Here is a 15,987-nt window from a genome sequence, read left to right on the forward strand (position 1 = left end):
GGACAAAAATCACTTTTTCCTCGCTGGCCAACCCTCCACCACCTCTTTTGCTATCACATGTACTAGCATGGTGACACTCAGAAGGGACATCTTGGTTGTTGTTCATCCCTTTATGACTCACCATTTCTACTGTGGTCAGGACTACACTCAGGAATGTGCACAAGCACACGTATGACGGATGCTTCCCCTAGGGGTCCTATCTTGGGAGACATCCTGGGAAGATACTCTGGCAAATCAAACAAATATCCTGGTAGTAAGGAACTGAAAATCAATCTGGGATGCCATCAGGTCTACCCCTGGTGCATCTCCACCCCGCCTCAGTGGTAGAACCGGGAGGGACGAGTAAGACGCCTGCGTCAGTAAGGGACAGACTAAGTCTGACCAGGGAAGAAAAGCTTCAGTAGAGAGTCTGTCTACATCCCCCTCTAGAGCAGGGAAGGATGCTTCTTGGGGAAAAAAGCCACAGCTGTGGATGCTGCTTTTTTTCTCTTTTACAGATGGGAGCTAGCAGTTCCAGAACCACTTCTTTAAAATGTATTTAAAAAACTGGAACAAGTTCGATCCCCAGAATTTAAAAAGACATACCTGAACTTCTGTGATACTGAATGGCCACAGTATCCTTTGGAAGACAGAGAATGCTGACCTGTTGAAGGATCTCAATTATTACTGTTTTACAACTAGACCAGGCTTCCCTCATAGCTCAGTTGGTAAAGAGTCTGCCTGCAATGCAGGAGACCCGTGTTCAATTCCTGGGTTGGGAAGATCCCCTGGAGAAGGAAATAGCAACCCACTCCAGTATTCTTGCCTGGAGAATCCCATGGACAGAGGAACCTGGCAGGCTACAGTCTATGGGGTCGCAAGAGTCAGACACAACTGAGTGACTAAACACATATGTACATCAGTCAACAAAATTTCTTAAGAGAACATACATCTTATCCTATTACTCTGTAATAGCAGAATAATGGCTGCACAAAGATGTCCACATCCTAGTCCTGGAACCTTTGAATGTGTTACCTTACATGGTACAGGGGATGTTACAGCTGTGATTAAATTAAGGATCTTGAGATGGGGAGATTAGCCTAGGTAATCCAGGTGGGCTGATGTAATCATAAGGATCTGTATAAATGAAAGAAGATGGGAGTCAGAGTGAGAGAAAGATGTGACTATTGAAGCAGAAACAACAAAAACTGGTTAGAACCTACTAGGCCTAAGATGGTAGAAGATTTGATTTCCACTAGACCTTGAGCTTCATTACATGCTCATTATAATACATCAGCATATGCTAACTGACGCACCCACAGGTGCCCTGACAGTTCAGAGGCTAACCATAAAAGGCCAAAAAGTGGGTGGTGGCCCAATCCTGGAAATCCCTACCCCTTCCCCAAAATAGCTTGAATAATCCTCCCACTCATTAGTGTATGAAGTTACCCAGCCCATAAAAACTAACCATGCCTTACCCCAGGGCCTCTCTCACCTTCTAGAAGGGCCCACAGTCTGTCAAGGAGTGTGTATCTCCCTGAATAAATCTGCTTTCACTCTGCTTCAGCTCCCTCTTGAATTCCTTCCTGCTGGAAGCCAAGGGCCCATCCCAAGGACTCACCAGAGATCTGGGATGTGACCATTCTCTCACACTCTCTTCTCCTGCAAGAAAATCATATTCTCTGGGTATAGAAATTGACTGGAAGCAACCAGTTAGGGGCTGTTTGTCTCACCTATATGATTTTATCTGCAAAAGAGAAGAAAGAAACAAAATAAATATGTCAATGTATACGTTCCTTGTTTCATCCTTTGTGCTCTTCTGAACTAAAAAAATTAAAGCGTTGAAAATAAAAACACATCTCTAAAGTTGAGAGGGAAAGGGATTAACAAATAATGCTGTCATGACGAGGACACATCAAACAAATCCACTGTACAAAATAACAAGTCTGAGAGTAGCATTGAGACATCTACATTACCATATGTAAAACAGATAGCCAGTGGGAATTTGCTGTATGACACAAGGAGCTCAAATCCAGTGCTTTGTGACAACCTAGAGGGGTGGGATAGGGTGGGATGTGGGAGGGAGGTTCAAGAGGGAGGGGACATATGTATACCTATGGCTGGTTCATGGTGATATTTGGCAGAAACTATCACAATATTGTAAAGCAATTATCCTCCAGTTAAAAATAAATAAAATAATTTAAAAACAAATTAAGTCTGTACTTTTAATGAAGAAAAAGACTGAAGAACCATTTCAGATGAAAGGAGATTAGAAGTGACAACTAAATGCCACACGTCAACCTGAATTCCATCCTGGTCTAGACATGTATTTTTCTTTTTGCCCTAAAAAGCATTACTGACACAATTGGCTCAATTTAAATGTCTGTACATAGCTTATAATATTACATTAATGGTCATAATTTTTTCACTGATATTGTATCAATGTCATCATTTTTATAAGTGCACTCAGGTTATATTGGAAAATACTCTTGTTTTTAGGAAATACTTGCTGAAAATTACTTCAAAGTAAAGGGGTATCATGTCTCCAAGTTTACTCTCAAGTATTTCAGAAAAAAAAGATATGTATTTCTAGAGAGATTGATAAAGCATATGTGATATCAGGTTAGCTTTTGGAGAATCTGGGTGAGTGGCGTATGGTAAATCTCTACTATTTTGGTAGCTTTTCCGTGTCTGAAATTATTTCAAAGTAATAGTGAAGTGAAGTGAAAGTCACTCAGTTGTGTCCAATTCTTTGCGATCCCATGGACTGTACAGTCCATGGAATTCTCCAGGCCAGAATACTGGAGTGAGTAGCCTTTCCCTTCTCCAGGGGACCTCCCCAACCCAGGGATCGAACCCCAGTCTCCCACACTGCAGGCAGATTCTTTACGAACTGAGCCACCAGGGAAGCCCTCAAAGTAATAGTTAGCAAATAGTGTGGTGGAATGAGGAGGGAGAGAGAAATATCCAGTGGGTCTGCCTCCTGTCCAGAAGGCCAGGCATGCGGTCCATGGTGAATGAGCTGCCTGCCCAAGCTGAGTGTTGCAATATCTAGGGGAGGCTCTTAGGAACCAACACTGCTTTGGGGTGTGGCATCCAGTGTGACCCACAGTTTGGGGAGAGGTTCCTTCTCTCCTTAGCCCTGTTGCCTTCTCCCCTTCCCAACCCAGAGCTAACCTTTGTCATGGATTTGGCGTGTCACCAGGCCATATTTTTCTACTTTCTCTACATGTACATGTATAAGCAGCTGTTGGAAAGCTCGTTGAAATGAATTTAAGACTGAGGAAGGAGGAAAATGAGCTGGGTTAAGGCAAGGAACGTAGGCCAAGAAAAGTTCTCACTAGGGATGTTTGCAGGAATTGGGAACCTCCCTGGAAATGAGAGCAAATGCCACAGAGAATGATTTACGTGTTTAAAAGAAAAGTTTTACACGTCATCTGTTGGACTGTATGTAGGAGGTCTGTCTTAAATGTGTTTCCGATTAAACCAAGCAACAAGTCCAGGGATAAAATGTGACCTTCCTCCCAACTCCTGTTCTATGTCATAGCCTCAGGGTGGGAGGAGGAGCCCTTCCCAGCTGTGAAGAGCCAGTGGCTTGGAGACAATCTTTTCAAGGCCTGTGACCTCCGACAGCAAAATGTCAGGATGTATCCATTTCTGGTGCAGTACAGAAAAATGAGAGGAGAGATAGAGGAAGAAAGAGCAATGGGAAGGACCTGGAAATCTCACAAGAGAACTTTTTGCTGATATAATCCTGCTCTTAGCAGAGAAGGAATTCCAAGAAAATGTGGTAGTTTGTGAACATATATAAGCATTCACACAGTTTGACTGTTGTTTTGCTATAGCTTTAAGAAACAAACGCTTATTGGATATTAAACAAGGTTTAATAGAAGTGCAGGTAGACAACATGTTAAAAACAAAGAAAAAAGGAAGTTACCCTCTGTTTCTACTTTATTCCCTCTGTACCTTCTAACCAGTAACATGAGTTGTGTTAGTAGTGGTGAAGGTGAACTCTCTATCATAATAGAAGACTTGTGCAAGCAACAAAAATAGGTGAATAATGCACATAGTACATTGACTTGGCCATTTGGTCTTTCTGGATTAAAGATTTAAAAAGATAAAAAGGGAAAGAAAACAGACCAAGGCAATCATATGTGGACTAATTTTCTGCTTGGAGGATAAGGAAGAATGAAGCAAAGGAGGTAGAGGAGAAATGATATTGGAACAATCACAATGATTCCAAATAAAAACCCACTTAAGCAATTGAGACCTTTGAGGTTCTGTCAAACTCAGAAGCCATTAATTTTTTTATACCTTTCAACCATGAGCAGAGGATCTATTATGTCAGTCACAACACGTTCTTGCAACGGAATGCTTTGCAGGCTTTCCCAAGGATCGGTTATTTCTCTATGTTTTGACATGGAAAGGTATCCAAAATAGAATACTGAGTTCTAGTTTTTAAGCAAATAATGTATAGTGTGTAAAAGAAAAAAGGAACTTCCCTGGTGGTCCAGTGGTCAAGACTTCTGGCTTCCAGTGCAGGGGGCATAGGTTCAATCCCTGGTCAGAGAAGATACCACATGCTGCCCCCCCCAAAAAAAAGAAAAAAAGAAACTGAAAGCATAAATGTGAAATTGTTATTCATATTTATGGGCTGGGAATGGCTAGCATGTGTTTTCAGCATCTAGCATGAACCTCCCTCTTCCATATTGCACACAACATGAAGATCCATGACCTTGTCTTTCTCTTCTATCTCCACTCACAACCAGTTCATGTAAGTGGTAGCTGGTCTCTAGATGATGGGAGGTCAAGTTCAGAAGACTGAGCCAGTGGTTCAGTAAGGAAGCTAAAGTGTGAGTGTGCTCTGAGCAGATTTACTTCCAGAGCCCTTAAATACATTCTAGTCAAATCTTGGGGAGGAAAAACTATGAAAGAGGAGGATGAAAAAGTATCATCCAGTATCCAGCTGAGTGCCTGTCTTTGTTTTGCCATCCTTTAGGTTTTCTGAACCAGACTCAGTTTAAGTTTGATCAGTCATGCCTTATTGTGTGGGCCCCTCTTGCACATTTTAACCCACCTAGCAGCACAACCACATCCCTAGTGTCTACTTTGTCTTCTGTAATTCTTCCATGCCTGCCTTGGTTTTGTCACCATGTTGACTCTCCCACAGACCTCAGTCTGGATCCTGCCTTTGTACCTTGGACACAACCCTGCATTCCCTGCGCGAACCTTCTTTTTCACCAAAGACACACAGAGTGATGTCCTGATTCTGTTTTGAGCTGGCCCCTCCTACATTCATGTCCCTCAGTGGCACTGAAGGATCTCCTCTGGGCCACAGGGACAGTACATAAATATCAGTGGAAATCCAATGCCAGTGCCAAGAGGGCAGATAGTGGGTTGTCTGTGTTTCTGAGTTCTTGGCCCACGGGTCACAATGGGAATCTGGCAAATGCTATGTATCCTCTTTGCAGAAAAGCTTATCCACTTGAAAAATTCTGTGGACAGTTCCAAGGAGGGCACAAGCCATCTGAAGCCCATTCATACCCCAAAGATTATGCCTCTCCACATCCCTGGAACTGATGCTCTGTTTTAGGACAGAAAAGAGAGTGTTCAGTGGAAACTAAAATGCAACTAAGTAAAGAAAAGCACATTTCTAGCATTCTTTTTACACTTAAAACTGCTTGGAGGTCCAAGGAACTGAAGATAAGCCAAACTGATGAGTTGTAGTTATTAGCATGATGTTCTACCTGGAAGGAACAGCTTGTTTTATTAGTACAGCTGTTGGCATATAGATATACAGTCAGTAAGTTGCATACTGTCTGCTTCGGTGGTTCTTAAAGATTTGGTAACAAGTCATTTAGGTTTAGCTCTGTGTGGTATGTGCATGTGCACATGTGTGCACGTGTGCATGAATTTGTGCAAGCATGCATATGGGAGTGTGTGTGTTCTAAGCAGTTTATAGAACTTAAATGTAAAAAATATATGTATCTAAAAGATTTGATCTCCAAACTTATCATTTACATCTTTTATATAAGCTTTTATGTTTATATTTCATATAGAGATATTGTTAAATATTTGATACTGTTATCCCTTTGTTCCTTTTGGCATTATGGACACTAACCTTTTAATGTCACTGGTCCCTTTTCAGGGTGGACAAGCTTCATTTATACCATATCTGGAAATGTGTATATTGGTAAGTGATGAGTCTGTTGTTTTGGGTTCAATTGCAATATAATTTAAACTACTGCCAGGAAGGAAGGATAAGATGAAACCTTTTGTGTAATTGAATCCTTTGCCTCCTCCTGTCTGGCACTAGCCCTCTCTACACTGTAGTACATACTGGTATCCCCAGGGCAGGGCACCTCTCAGCTTCCAGCATGTTCAGTGAGGGAGAAGAATAACAGCACCAGTCATGACAGGAGCCATTTTACTGTAGCCTGTGTGCAAATGTCAGGTCCAGCCATGATTATGTGGGCTGACACCTTGCTAAGTTGTTGGCAACCCCCATACTGATAAAGGGGCTTCCCAGGTGGCACTAGTGGTAAAGAACCCACCTGCCAATGCAGGAGATATAAGAGATGTGGGTTCAGTCCCTGGGTTGGGAAGATCCTGGAAGGTGGAAGAAGGTGAATTTGCTGTCCCAGGTGCTTCTGAGAAGTCTCAAAGTGAGGCCTTTTCCCTTGAGTTTCCTGGAGGGATTATATTCAAGCTATCCATGTGAATGTGCCCTTGGTAACACATTCTTCCTTGTCTGCCTGCCCTTTCCTGTCTAACTTTCCCACTGCCTAGACTGGTGTTTCCTGGGACTGCCTCCCAGATAAACTCCTTGGACTCAAATATGCACCTCAGGCTGTGATTCTGTGAAAAGCTACAGTAAGAGAACTAGCCTCCTTTCTCCCACTCTGTGCTCTTCATGGACAGGATAGGTGGTGTGGATGGGGGTGGTGGAAATAGAGCAGACCATCTGACCACTTCAAGATGCAAGCCAGGAATCCATTTCTGAGACCCTCTTTGGTTGGGGGCTCTCCACCCCAACCTGCAGTGCAGCCTTCTTGACAATGAAGTTGCTGTCCTGACATGACTGCCTCCTTGGACAATACTCCCAGCCCCAGACAGCTGACTTCCTGGTACACTCTGCTCAGGGCTTGAAGGCCACACCCAGAGCCATTTAAACTATTCTTTATATTCTCCAAAATGGGAGTTATCATTGCCTGAATTTAATCTTCTGAAAAATAATGGTAACCCAGAGCTTGTGTGTTTTGATTTTATATCATAGAAATGGGCTTAGTTCCTCTATTACCAATTAGCATTTCAATTATGGTTCAGAAGCAAAATTCATTTCTTTTGGCATTTGAGAAAGTGTGAAAATGATTTAGTAGTAGTATCACAAGTCCATTGGCATACACATTAAACTGTATTAACCATCTGGAAGGGATGAAACATCATTTGTTTTTTATGATCTTTCGAAAATCTTGGTTTTCACATAGTATATACTTTCTACAAATGGAGAGTAATAGCCATTTTTTTTTTAATGGAGGTAGCACCCCTGACGTAGCATTTCAAGAGAAATAAAATAATCTGCACAAATGGAAAGTAATAAAGAAAACACATGGGTTCAGAGCTGGTTTGGATACCAGAAATGTGTAGAATGTGAAAGGATAGGGGCAGCAGATTTTCTCCAAAGGACCGGGTAGCAAGTATTTTCGTCATTGCAGGCCATACAGTTTCTGTTGCAGTGACTCATTCCTGCCTTTGTAGCACAAAAGTAGTCACAGGTGATACATAAACGTTTGGGGTGGTTGTTCCAATGAAACTTGATCCATGGCCAGTGAAATCAGAATTTTATACATTTTTCATGTGTCCTGAGCTACTCCTCTTGGGATTTTTCCCAACCATTTAAAACTGTAAAAACCTTTCTTAGCTTGTGGGCTCTACAAAAGCTCACATTTGGTTCTGGTTTTACAGGCAAGGAAAAATTTTTCCTCTACCGTTCTAGGTTCTCTTTTTGGTTGGGCTATGAGTTAAATCGACATAAGCCAGATTAACAGTAGAAAAACAAGCTTAATTACATATGTACAGGAGTCCCGTAAGATATGAGATGCAACGGCAAGTTGGGCAGACGCCATCCTGAGTTAAAGAATGAAACAGGGACCTGGGGCTTCAAAGGGGAAGAGGGTGATTCACAGGATGATAAGAAGAGCAGATGTGGGGTCATGAGATGTTTACCATGCCATGCACATGGGTCATTCAGATAAAAAGTTATCTCTGGTGATAGTTCTTTGTACCAGGCTCCTTATGTGAATTCCTTTAGGTAGGAATCTTTTGGGCCTTGATTGTCTTCAGCGGAAAACAATCCACATACCAAAGTAGCACGTCTTGGAGAGGCTCTGAACCCGTTCAGTTTAAATGTCACTGTAGAGGTTGACATGTAGAGGTTGACTGTTTCAGGCAGTAGGTACAACCTTGTTTCCTGACCGACCTTTAGTCCAAGAGTTTAACAAGTGAAAACAGTTCAGTGGTTTGAGGGATAAGAAAGACTTACACACCCAATTGTTTTTCTTGACATGAGGCAGGATTTTCCTGAGTCATCTCTACTCATTGGCCCTGTCACCTCTCATGACCATGAGCCACAAGTGCAAAACATCTGGCAGGAAATGGGGTCACAGTCTGTAGTGCTGGAGCAAACTTGCATCTGTCCAGGGTAATGGGGACCATGGAGAGAGTGTAGCTCATGAAACTGCCCTCCTGGGGATCTGCTTCAGCCAATGAGGAACTAGCCAGATGACCTCATTTGAATTTTGTCTCCTTCCCTTCATCCTCTCCTCCCCCGAATGGAGATGGTAATGAGAAAAACAAAAGGGCAAGAACAAATCACTAGAGAAAAAGAAACAACAAAGCAGAAATAATGTGTACTGACCTATAAAATCTAGAGAGAATCCCGGAACTGCTCTCTGACTTTATTGCCTCAATTTTATCTTGATTATAAAACCAGGGTGGCACCAGCCAACCACAGATGGCAGGAACTGATAAGCAAGTAATTGTCTTTTTCAAGATGTCAGATACCTCCATTCTATTGAAATAGATGTTATAAATATGTACTTAACCTATGGGGCTGGAATATATAGACTATAGTTTGGCTGGAGAAAGTAGTCTGGAGAATTCCACAGATGGAGATTTAAGAGGACTATTAAAAATATTAATTGATACAGGAAGTACTTAAAAGATGGACATTAGTAGATTTAGTTTGAGTAAGAACAGATGGAGCATGAATGTTAGAAAATGCTGGACATTAACTAGTTGTCTAAGTTATATTTTTTTTCTTGAGTATTTTAGTTTTAACTAGAGGATAATTGCTTTACATTGTTGTGTTAGTTTCTGCTGTACAACAAAATGAATCAGCTATGTGTATACATATATCCCTTCCCTGTTGAGTTTCCTTCCCACCTCCCAATCCCACCTCGTTAGGTCATCAGAGAGTACCAAGCTGAGGTCCCTTCCTTATACAGCAGCTCCCCACTGGCTATCTATTTTATGCATGATAGTCTACATATGTCAGTGCTACTGTCTCAAGTCGTGCCAACCTCTCCATCCCCCTGCGTCCACGAGTCTGTGCTCTATGTCTCCATCTCTATTCCTGCCCTGCAAATAGGTTTATCAGTACCATTTTTCTAGATTACATATATAACCGTTAGTATATGAAATTTCTTTTTCTGACTTACTTCACTTTGTATGACAGAGTCTAGGTTCATTCACATCACTATAAATCCCAATTTCATCCATTTTATGGCTAAGTAATATTCCATTCTATATATGTACCACAATTTCTTTATCTGTTCTTCTGTCAATGGACATCTAGATATTTTTAAGTTCATAGTGAGTACTTCCCTGGTGGTCCAGTGGTTAAGAATCCACCTGCCAATGCAGGGAACATGGGTTTGATCCTTGATCTGGGAAGATTCCACATGCCGTGGGGCAACTAAGCCCACCTGCCACAACTACTGAGGTGTACTCTAGAGCCCAAGAGCCACAGCTACTGAGCCTATGTGCTACAATTACTGAAGCCCTTGAGCCTAGAGCCTGTGCTCTGCAACAAGAAGCCACCACAGTCAGAAGCCCACATACCGCAACTACAGAGGAGCCCCTGCTGGCTGCAACTGAAGAAAGCCCGTGTGCAGCAACGAAGATTCAGAGCAGCCAAAAATAAATCAATAATTTTTCAAAAAAATTTAAAAAGTGAAGTTCATGGTGAGTATGGTGAAGCCATATGTTGCTGCTGCTGCTAAGTCACTTCAGTCGTGTCCGACTCTGTACGACCCTATAGACGGCAGCCCACCAGGCTCCCCCGTCCCTGGGATTCTCCAGGCAAGAACACTGGAGTGGGTTGCCATTTCCTCCTCCAGGTGAAGCCATATAATTGCCGGCTAATAACATCCTGAGGCTTCCCTGATAGCTCAGTTGGTAAAGAATCCACCTGCAATGCAGGAGACCCTGGTTCGATTCCTGGATCAGAAAGATCCACTGGAGAAAGGGATAGGCTACCCACTCCAGCATTCTTGGGCTTCCCTTATGGCTCAGCTGGTAAAGAATCCGCCTACAATGCAGGAGACCTGGGTTCGATCCCTGGGTTGGGAAGATCCCCTGGAGAAGAGAAAAGCTACCCACTCCAGTATTCTGGCCTGGAGAATTCCATAGACTGTATAGTCCATGGGGTCACAAAGAGTCGGATACAACTGAGCAACTTCCACACAACACCCTGAAGAAGTGATGGAATTAGCAAAACTAAAATAAGACAAATAGAATTAGTACTTCCTTATTTAAGAGTATATTTGAAATGTTTTATGATTTTCCAGGATCTTCTTATTTTTTGATACGTTGTGTTTTTTTCAAGCCTTCCAGGCTGACTGTTGAATAGTAGCTTTAAAAATGGTGCAGGAGAGACCTTTGATAGCAGTCTTTTATTGAGGCAACAAGTATTTTGACCAGCCCTCAGCTGAAATCTTCTGCGGTATATGATTTAAAAAAAAATTAAAACAACATGATCAGAAAACCACCAGATCCCTAGGATACCAGTACTGAGCCTCTTCCCTGCAGCTGAAATGAAAATGACATTACACAGTAATGCAGAGATCAACACGGTAGAGGAGTTTATATCCTGTGTGCCTGAAGCTTGTGACAGTTTGTCAGCTTGGATGCCAGTCATCTAGAAGAAGGAGTATCAAGTATACTGTTGAGGCTTAGAAAATTTATTTAGAAATCTAAAAATATTTGTTTGTGGTTATTGAGATGACAACGAACTGGTTTATGTGGGTAGTAAAATGTTTCACAGTTATTTAAATAAGTAGTAATTCATGCTCACTATGTGCTCTGCCCTTTGCTTTTGGTTCTGGGGGGCATGAAAAAGTTAGACACAGCCCGTGAACCTCAATAAAGATGGGGAAAACATACTAGAAGGCACGTGTGATTCTGAGACACCTGAAGGCAGTGTTTTCAAATTGGTTTATGCCAATTGCACCAGTGATTGCAGTTATGCGATTTAATTGAATAATATTTAAATTAACAAAGTAAGTGTGAAAAGAGTTCATATTTCTAGAGCAACTAAAGTCAAATGCTTTGTAAAAGTGAATTGTTAAAGAAAACCCCTTGAGTTAGTATGGCAGAGATGACAGTAAAAGATTGGGAGAAGCTGATAATCTAGCAGGATTTCAGTGGTGCATTATGGATATGCTTCAATCCAATTCAGTTTCTAAAACTTGGCAGATGGATTCACATTTACAGTTTGAAGTATTGGCATATAAAATTGATGATACCAAAATCTGTGATAGAAGTACCAGAATGTATGGATCAGAGAGTAAATGAGATAGCAGTTTTTGTAAAGAGAAGAAGGAAATCTGGTGTATGGGGAGAAGTTTCACAGCAGTTAACCACACACTGACTTTAAAGTATGCTTGAGCTCTTTTTCGTGGCACCGCGGAGGCTGTCAGCTGCTTCAGAATGAAGCTGAACATCTCTTTCCCGGCTACTGCCTGCCAGAAGCTCATTGAAGTAGACGATGAACGAAAACTTCGTACCTTCTACGAGAAGCATATGGCCACAGAAGTTGCTGCTGATGAAGGTTAAGTGGTTCGAATCAGTGGTGGGAATGATAAGCAGGGTTTCCCCATGAAGCAGGGTGTCTTGACCCATGGCTGAGTTCGCCTGCTACTGAGTAAGGGGCATTCCTGTTACAGACCAAGGAGGACTGGAGAGAGAAAGCGCAAATCTGTACGGGATTGCATTGTGGATGCCAATCTGTGTTCTCAATTTGGTCATCATGAAAAAAGGGGAGAAGGATATTCCTGGACTCACTGATACTACAGTGCCTCGTCGCCTTGGTCCCAAAAGAGCTAGCAGAATCCGCAAACTTTTCAATCTCTCCAAAGAAGATGATGTCTGCCAGTATGTTGTGCGAAAGCCCCTAAACAAAGATGGTAAGAAACCTAGAACTAAAGTACCCAAGATTCAGCGTCTCGTGACTCCACGAGTTCTGCAACACAAACGCCGGCGTGTTGCTCTGAAGAAACAGCGTACTAAGAAAAATAAGGAAGAGGCTGCAGAATATGCTAAATTTTTGGCCAAGAGAATGAAGGAGGCCAAAGAAAAACGGCAGGAACAGATTGCCAAGAGACGGAGGCTGTCCTCTCTGAGAGCTTCTACTTCTAAGTCTGAGTCCAGTCAAAAATGAGATTTTCTAAGAGTAACAAATAAATAAGATCAGACATCAGAAAAAAAAAAATAAAGTATGCTTGAAAGTATTTTGCCCTTTCATGACTGTTTAGGCAAACAAAAATATTTGCAATTCAATTGTTTTCCATTAAATTTTCCTTAACTGCACTAACTTAACATTCTTGGCGAAGCTTCACAATGGAAACTATTTATTATCTGATTTGGTCTGATTTTGCCAACAAAGATCCGTCTAGTCAAGGCTATGGTTTTTCCAGTGGTCATGTATGGATGTGAGAGTTGGACTATAAAGAAAGCTGAGCACTGAAGAATTTATGCTTTTGAACTGTGGTGTTGGAGAAGACTCTTGAGAGTCCCTTGGACTGCAAGGAACTCCAACCAGTCCATCCTAAAGGAGATCAGTCCTGGATGTTCATTGGAAGGACTGATGTTGAAGCTGAAACTCCAATACTTTGGCCACCTCATGCTAAGAGCTGACTCATTGGAAAAGACCCTGATGCTGGGAAAGATTGAGGGCGGGAGGAGAAGGGGATGACAGAGGATGAGATGGCTGGATGGCATCACTGACTCAATGGACATGGATTTGGGTAGACTCAGGGAGTTGGTGATGGACAGGGAGGCCTGGCGTACTGCAATTCATGGGGTCACAAAGAGTCGGACACGACTGAGCGACTGAACTGAACTGAACTTGGCCTGATTTATAATTGAAAGTAGTCAGAACTAATAGAATGTATTTTCTTTGAGACTTATTTTAGGTTCAGGAGATAACCAGGTGGATGAAACAGCATAGAAATGACATGAAGATACAATCAGTCTTTTCTTTCTGTGATCCTGTTTTAAACCATTTCATAAAATAATACAGAAGCTAAGGTACATTCAGAATGATGAATCTGAAAAACCCAACCTTCTAGTGTCTATAAAAAAGGTCTGCCTTACGGTGGAGCATTTCAAATAACCTCTTCAAAATCAACACTGTGATTCCTCTTCTAGATCATCAAGTAGAATGGCAGAATTGCATTTTGTATAAAATTAGAATGAACGCTCTTAGGGAAATATGAACTCTCTGTTTCTAAATTAAGATTTTGTTACAGACCAATGAACTGCAGTCAAGCAAGCTACCCTGATAGGAGGTGCAGAGAAATCCCAGTTCAGCATTTTTCTGAAAGCTGTCTCTTGCCAGCTCATTCCATCAAAACATAGCAAAAGGGGCTTTATAAACTGTTTTGGTCTCTCTATCATAAAACATCCTACATGATAAAATTAGGGGCTAGGAGTAGACCATATGGGTAATGGGTAATACAAATTTGTTGAAGATAACAACATGGTTCATTGCTCACAGAGAATCTCAGTATAGCACACTTAATAAAAGGCTGCTCCATTATCACAGTGAAAAATATTACCCCACTCTAAATAAGATTATTCTTAGACTCCGAGACGTCTCTTATTGCCACATCCTTGCATGAGTGGAAAATCAATGGAGTTTACCATTCACTGCTATGACAACTGTTAACTGAAATCTTTGGTGGAGAAGAAGCCTTTAGTCGTGTGCTGGGGCTGGCTCTTGGCAGCTCACAGGATTTGGTTGTGTACATCTTCCCTGACCTCAGATTGGTAGCTTGAAACTGATCACAGTAGGAGCATTTACACCGTGGAAATTGGCACACACTACACCTCAGGTTGGTTCTTCCCCTTGCCCTTGAAAGCCAGTTGGTAAACATTAGCACACCACTGCCTCTGAGACAGAAGTTCTTTTCTTTTCAATTTTTGCCTGCGCTGGGTCTTCATTGCTGTGAGTTGGCTTTCTCTAGTTGTGGCGAACTGGAGCTACTCTTCATTGAGATGCTCAGGCTTCTCATCTCATTGCAGTGACTTCACTTGTTGTGGAGCATGGGCTCTAAGTGCAGGGGCTTCAGTAGTTGCAGCTCAGGGACTCTAGAGTGCGGGCTTCAGTGGTTGTGGTGCTTGGAGTTAGTTGCCTCACAACATGTGGGATCTTCCTGGACTAGGGATTGAACCTGTGTCCCCTGGATTGGCAGGCAGATTCAGAAAGAGATTCTTAAACTTTTCTGTTCCATGAATCCTTTTGAGATTTGCCAAAGCCCCACCTCTGAACAATGTTTTTGTTTTTTTTTTTTATAATTCAATAAAGTCATTAAATGGTTCAAAGAACAAGTCTATGATATAATTCCATGTATACTTCTCTGATGACATTTGTAATAACATGATCCAGAAGCAGATTTAAATTAGGTTAACTAGTGATTAACATAAACTGATTTTGAGATCTCTATAATGCTAGTGAGGTAAGAAAATACCTATAATTTCTACTGGAGACAAAGTCATTGGTCCACCTAATACAGCTATGATTTTTTTTGGGGGGTGCTATATTCATGATTGAAAGAAAGGCCACATTTCAGGTAGGTGTTTGTGAAAGTAAAGATGTCATTTGTTTCCCATGCAAGCCCGTGACTGCTCTGAATTCTATCCATGGACCCCTTGGGAACACATTGACTCGGGGTTAAGAAGGCCTCTCTTAGAATCCTGTTTCACATTTGCAAGCATCACAAAGAACCTTTCTGCTTCATATAGGTTATCTCCAAAGTGGAGGTAAAAGGGAGGACTTCTCTAGAAAATATGGCTATCATTGAACTCCAGCCAGTATTCACAAAATTCACAAATGTTTCTGTTTATATGGTAATTCCTCAAGCTCTTGTTTTCACTTAAATAAGCACTTCCACCTTGATTATTCAGCTATAGCTCTATCATGTCAGGTGAATGCCTTTATTTATAGCCCAGAATGTCATGTAGGTGGGTCCCCAGACATCATGCTTGAAATCTTCTCTCTGTTGTCCATGCACATGTCTTTCTCAATCCTACCTCTCAAACCCACTCCTGTCTTTCTCTGTTCACTCTCCAAGCTCAGACTAGAATTCATTTCCAGTTTGACTGTTAGAATAAACTCCTAACAGCTCATTCTAACTTCAGTCTTGCCTCCTCCAATTTATTCTGTGCTCTGCTTTCAGTTATTTCTCCAAAACACAGGTCTAACCATTACACACACACATCCTTTCCTCAGAGTGTATTTCCTTGAGCTGAAGCCAGTCTTCATTGCCATCATTCCTCCCAAAAGAATGTTCCAGAAATGATAGAAGGTTCCCCATTTCCCCAGGCATGCCCTACATATTCCCAGCCCCTCACAGTCTATCCTCTTCTCTAGAAGACCCTTCATCCTTGTTTTGCCTTCTGTTGGTCTATCTGATCCTGCAGAATTCTATAGTCCTGTTCTCTCAT

At 41.8% G+C, this 15,987-nt stretch overlaps 1 protein-coding gene and 1 pseudogene across 1 annotated transcript in view; both read left to right on the plus strand.

Annotated features, from left to right (window-relative positions):
* Window positions 1–15,987, plus strand: part of PIR (pirin) — a 215,981-nt gene that overhangs the window by 195,280 nt on the left and 4,714 nt on the right. The window contains exon 9 of the mRNA XM_081564115.1: window positions 6,128–6,172. Coding sequence (XP_081420241.1) covers window positions 6,128–6,172 — 45 coding nt within the window. The remainder of the gene's footprint in view (window positions 1–6,127; window positions 6,173–15,987) is intronic.
* LOC145535362 (small ribosomal subunit protein eS6 pseudogene) lies at window positions 11,971–12,726 on the plus strand (annotated as a pseudogene).

Source organism: Giraffa tippelskirchi, chromosome X (assembly GCF_054371585.1).
Source record: "Giraffa tippelskirchi isolate mGirTip1 chromosome X, T2T-mGirTip1v1.2.pri, whole genome shotgun sequence".
Lineage (NCBI taxonomy): Eukaryota > Metazoa > Chordata > Mammalia > Artiodactyla > Giraffidae > Giraffa > Giraffa tippelskirchi.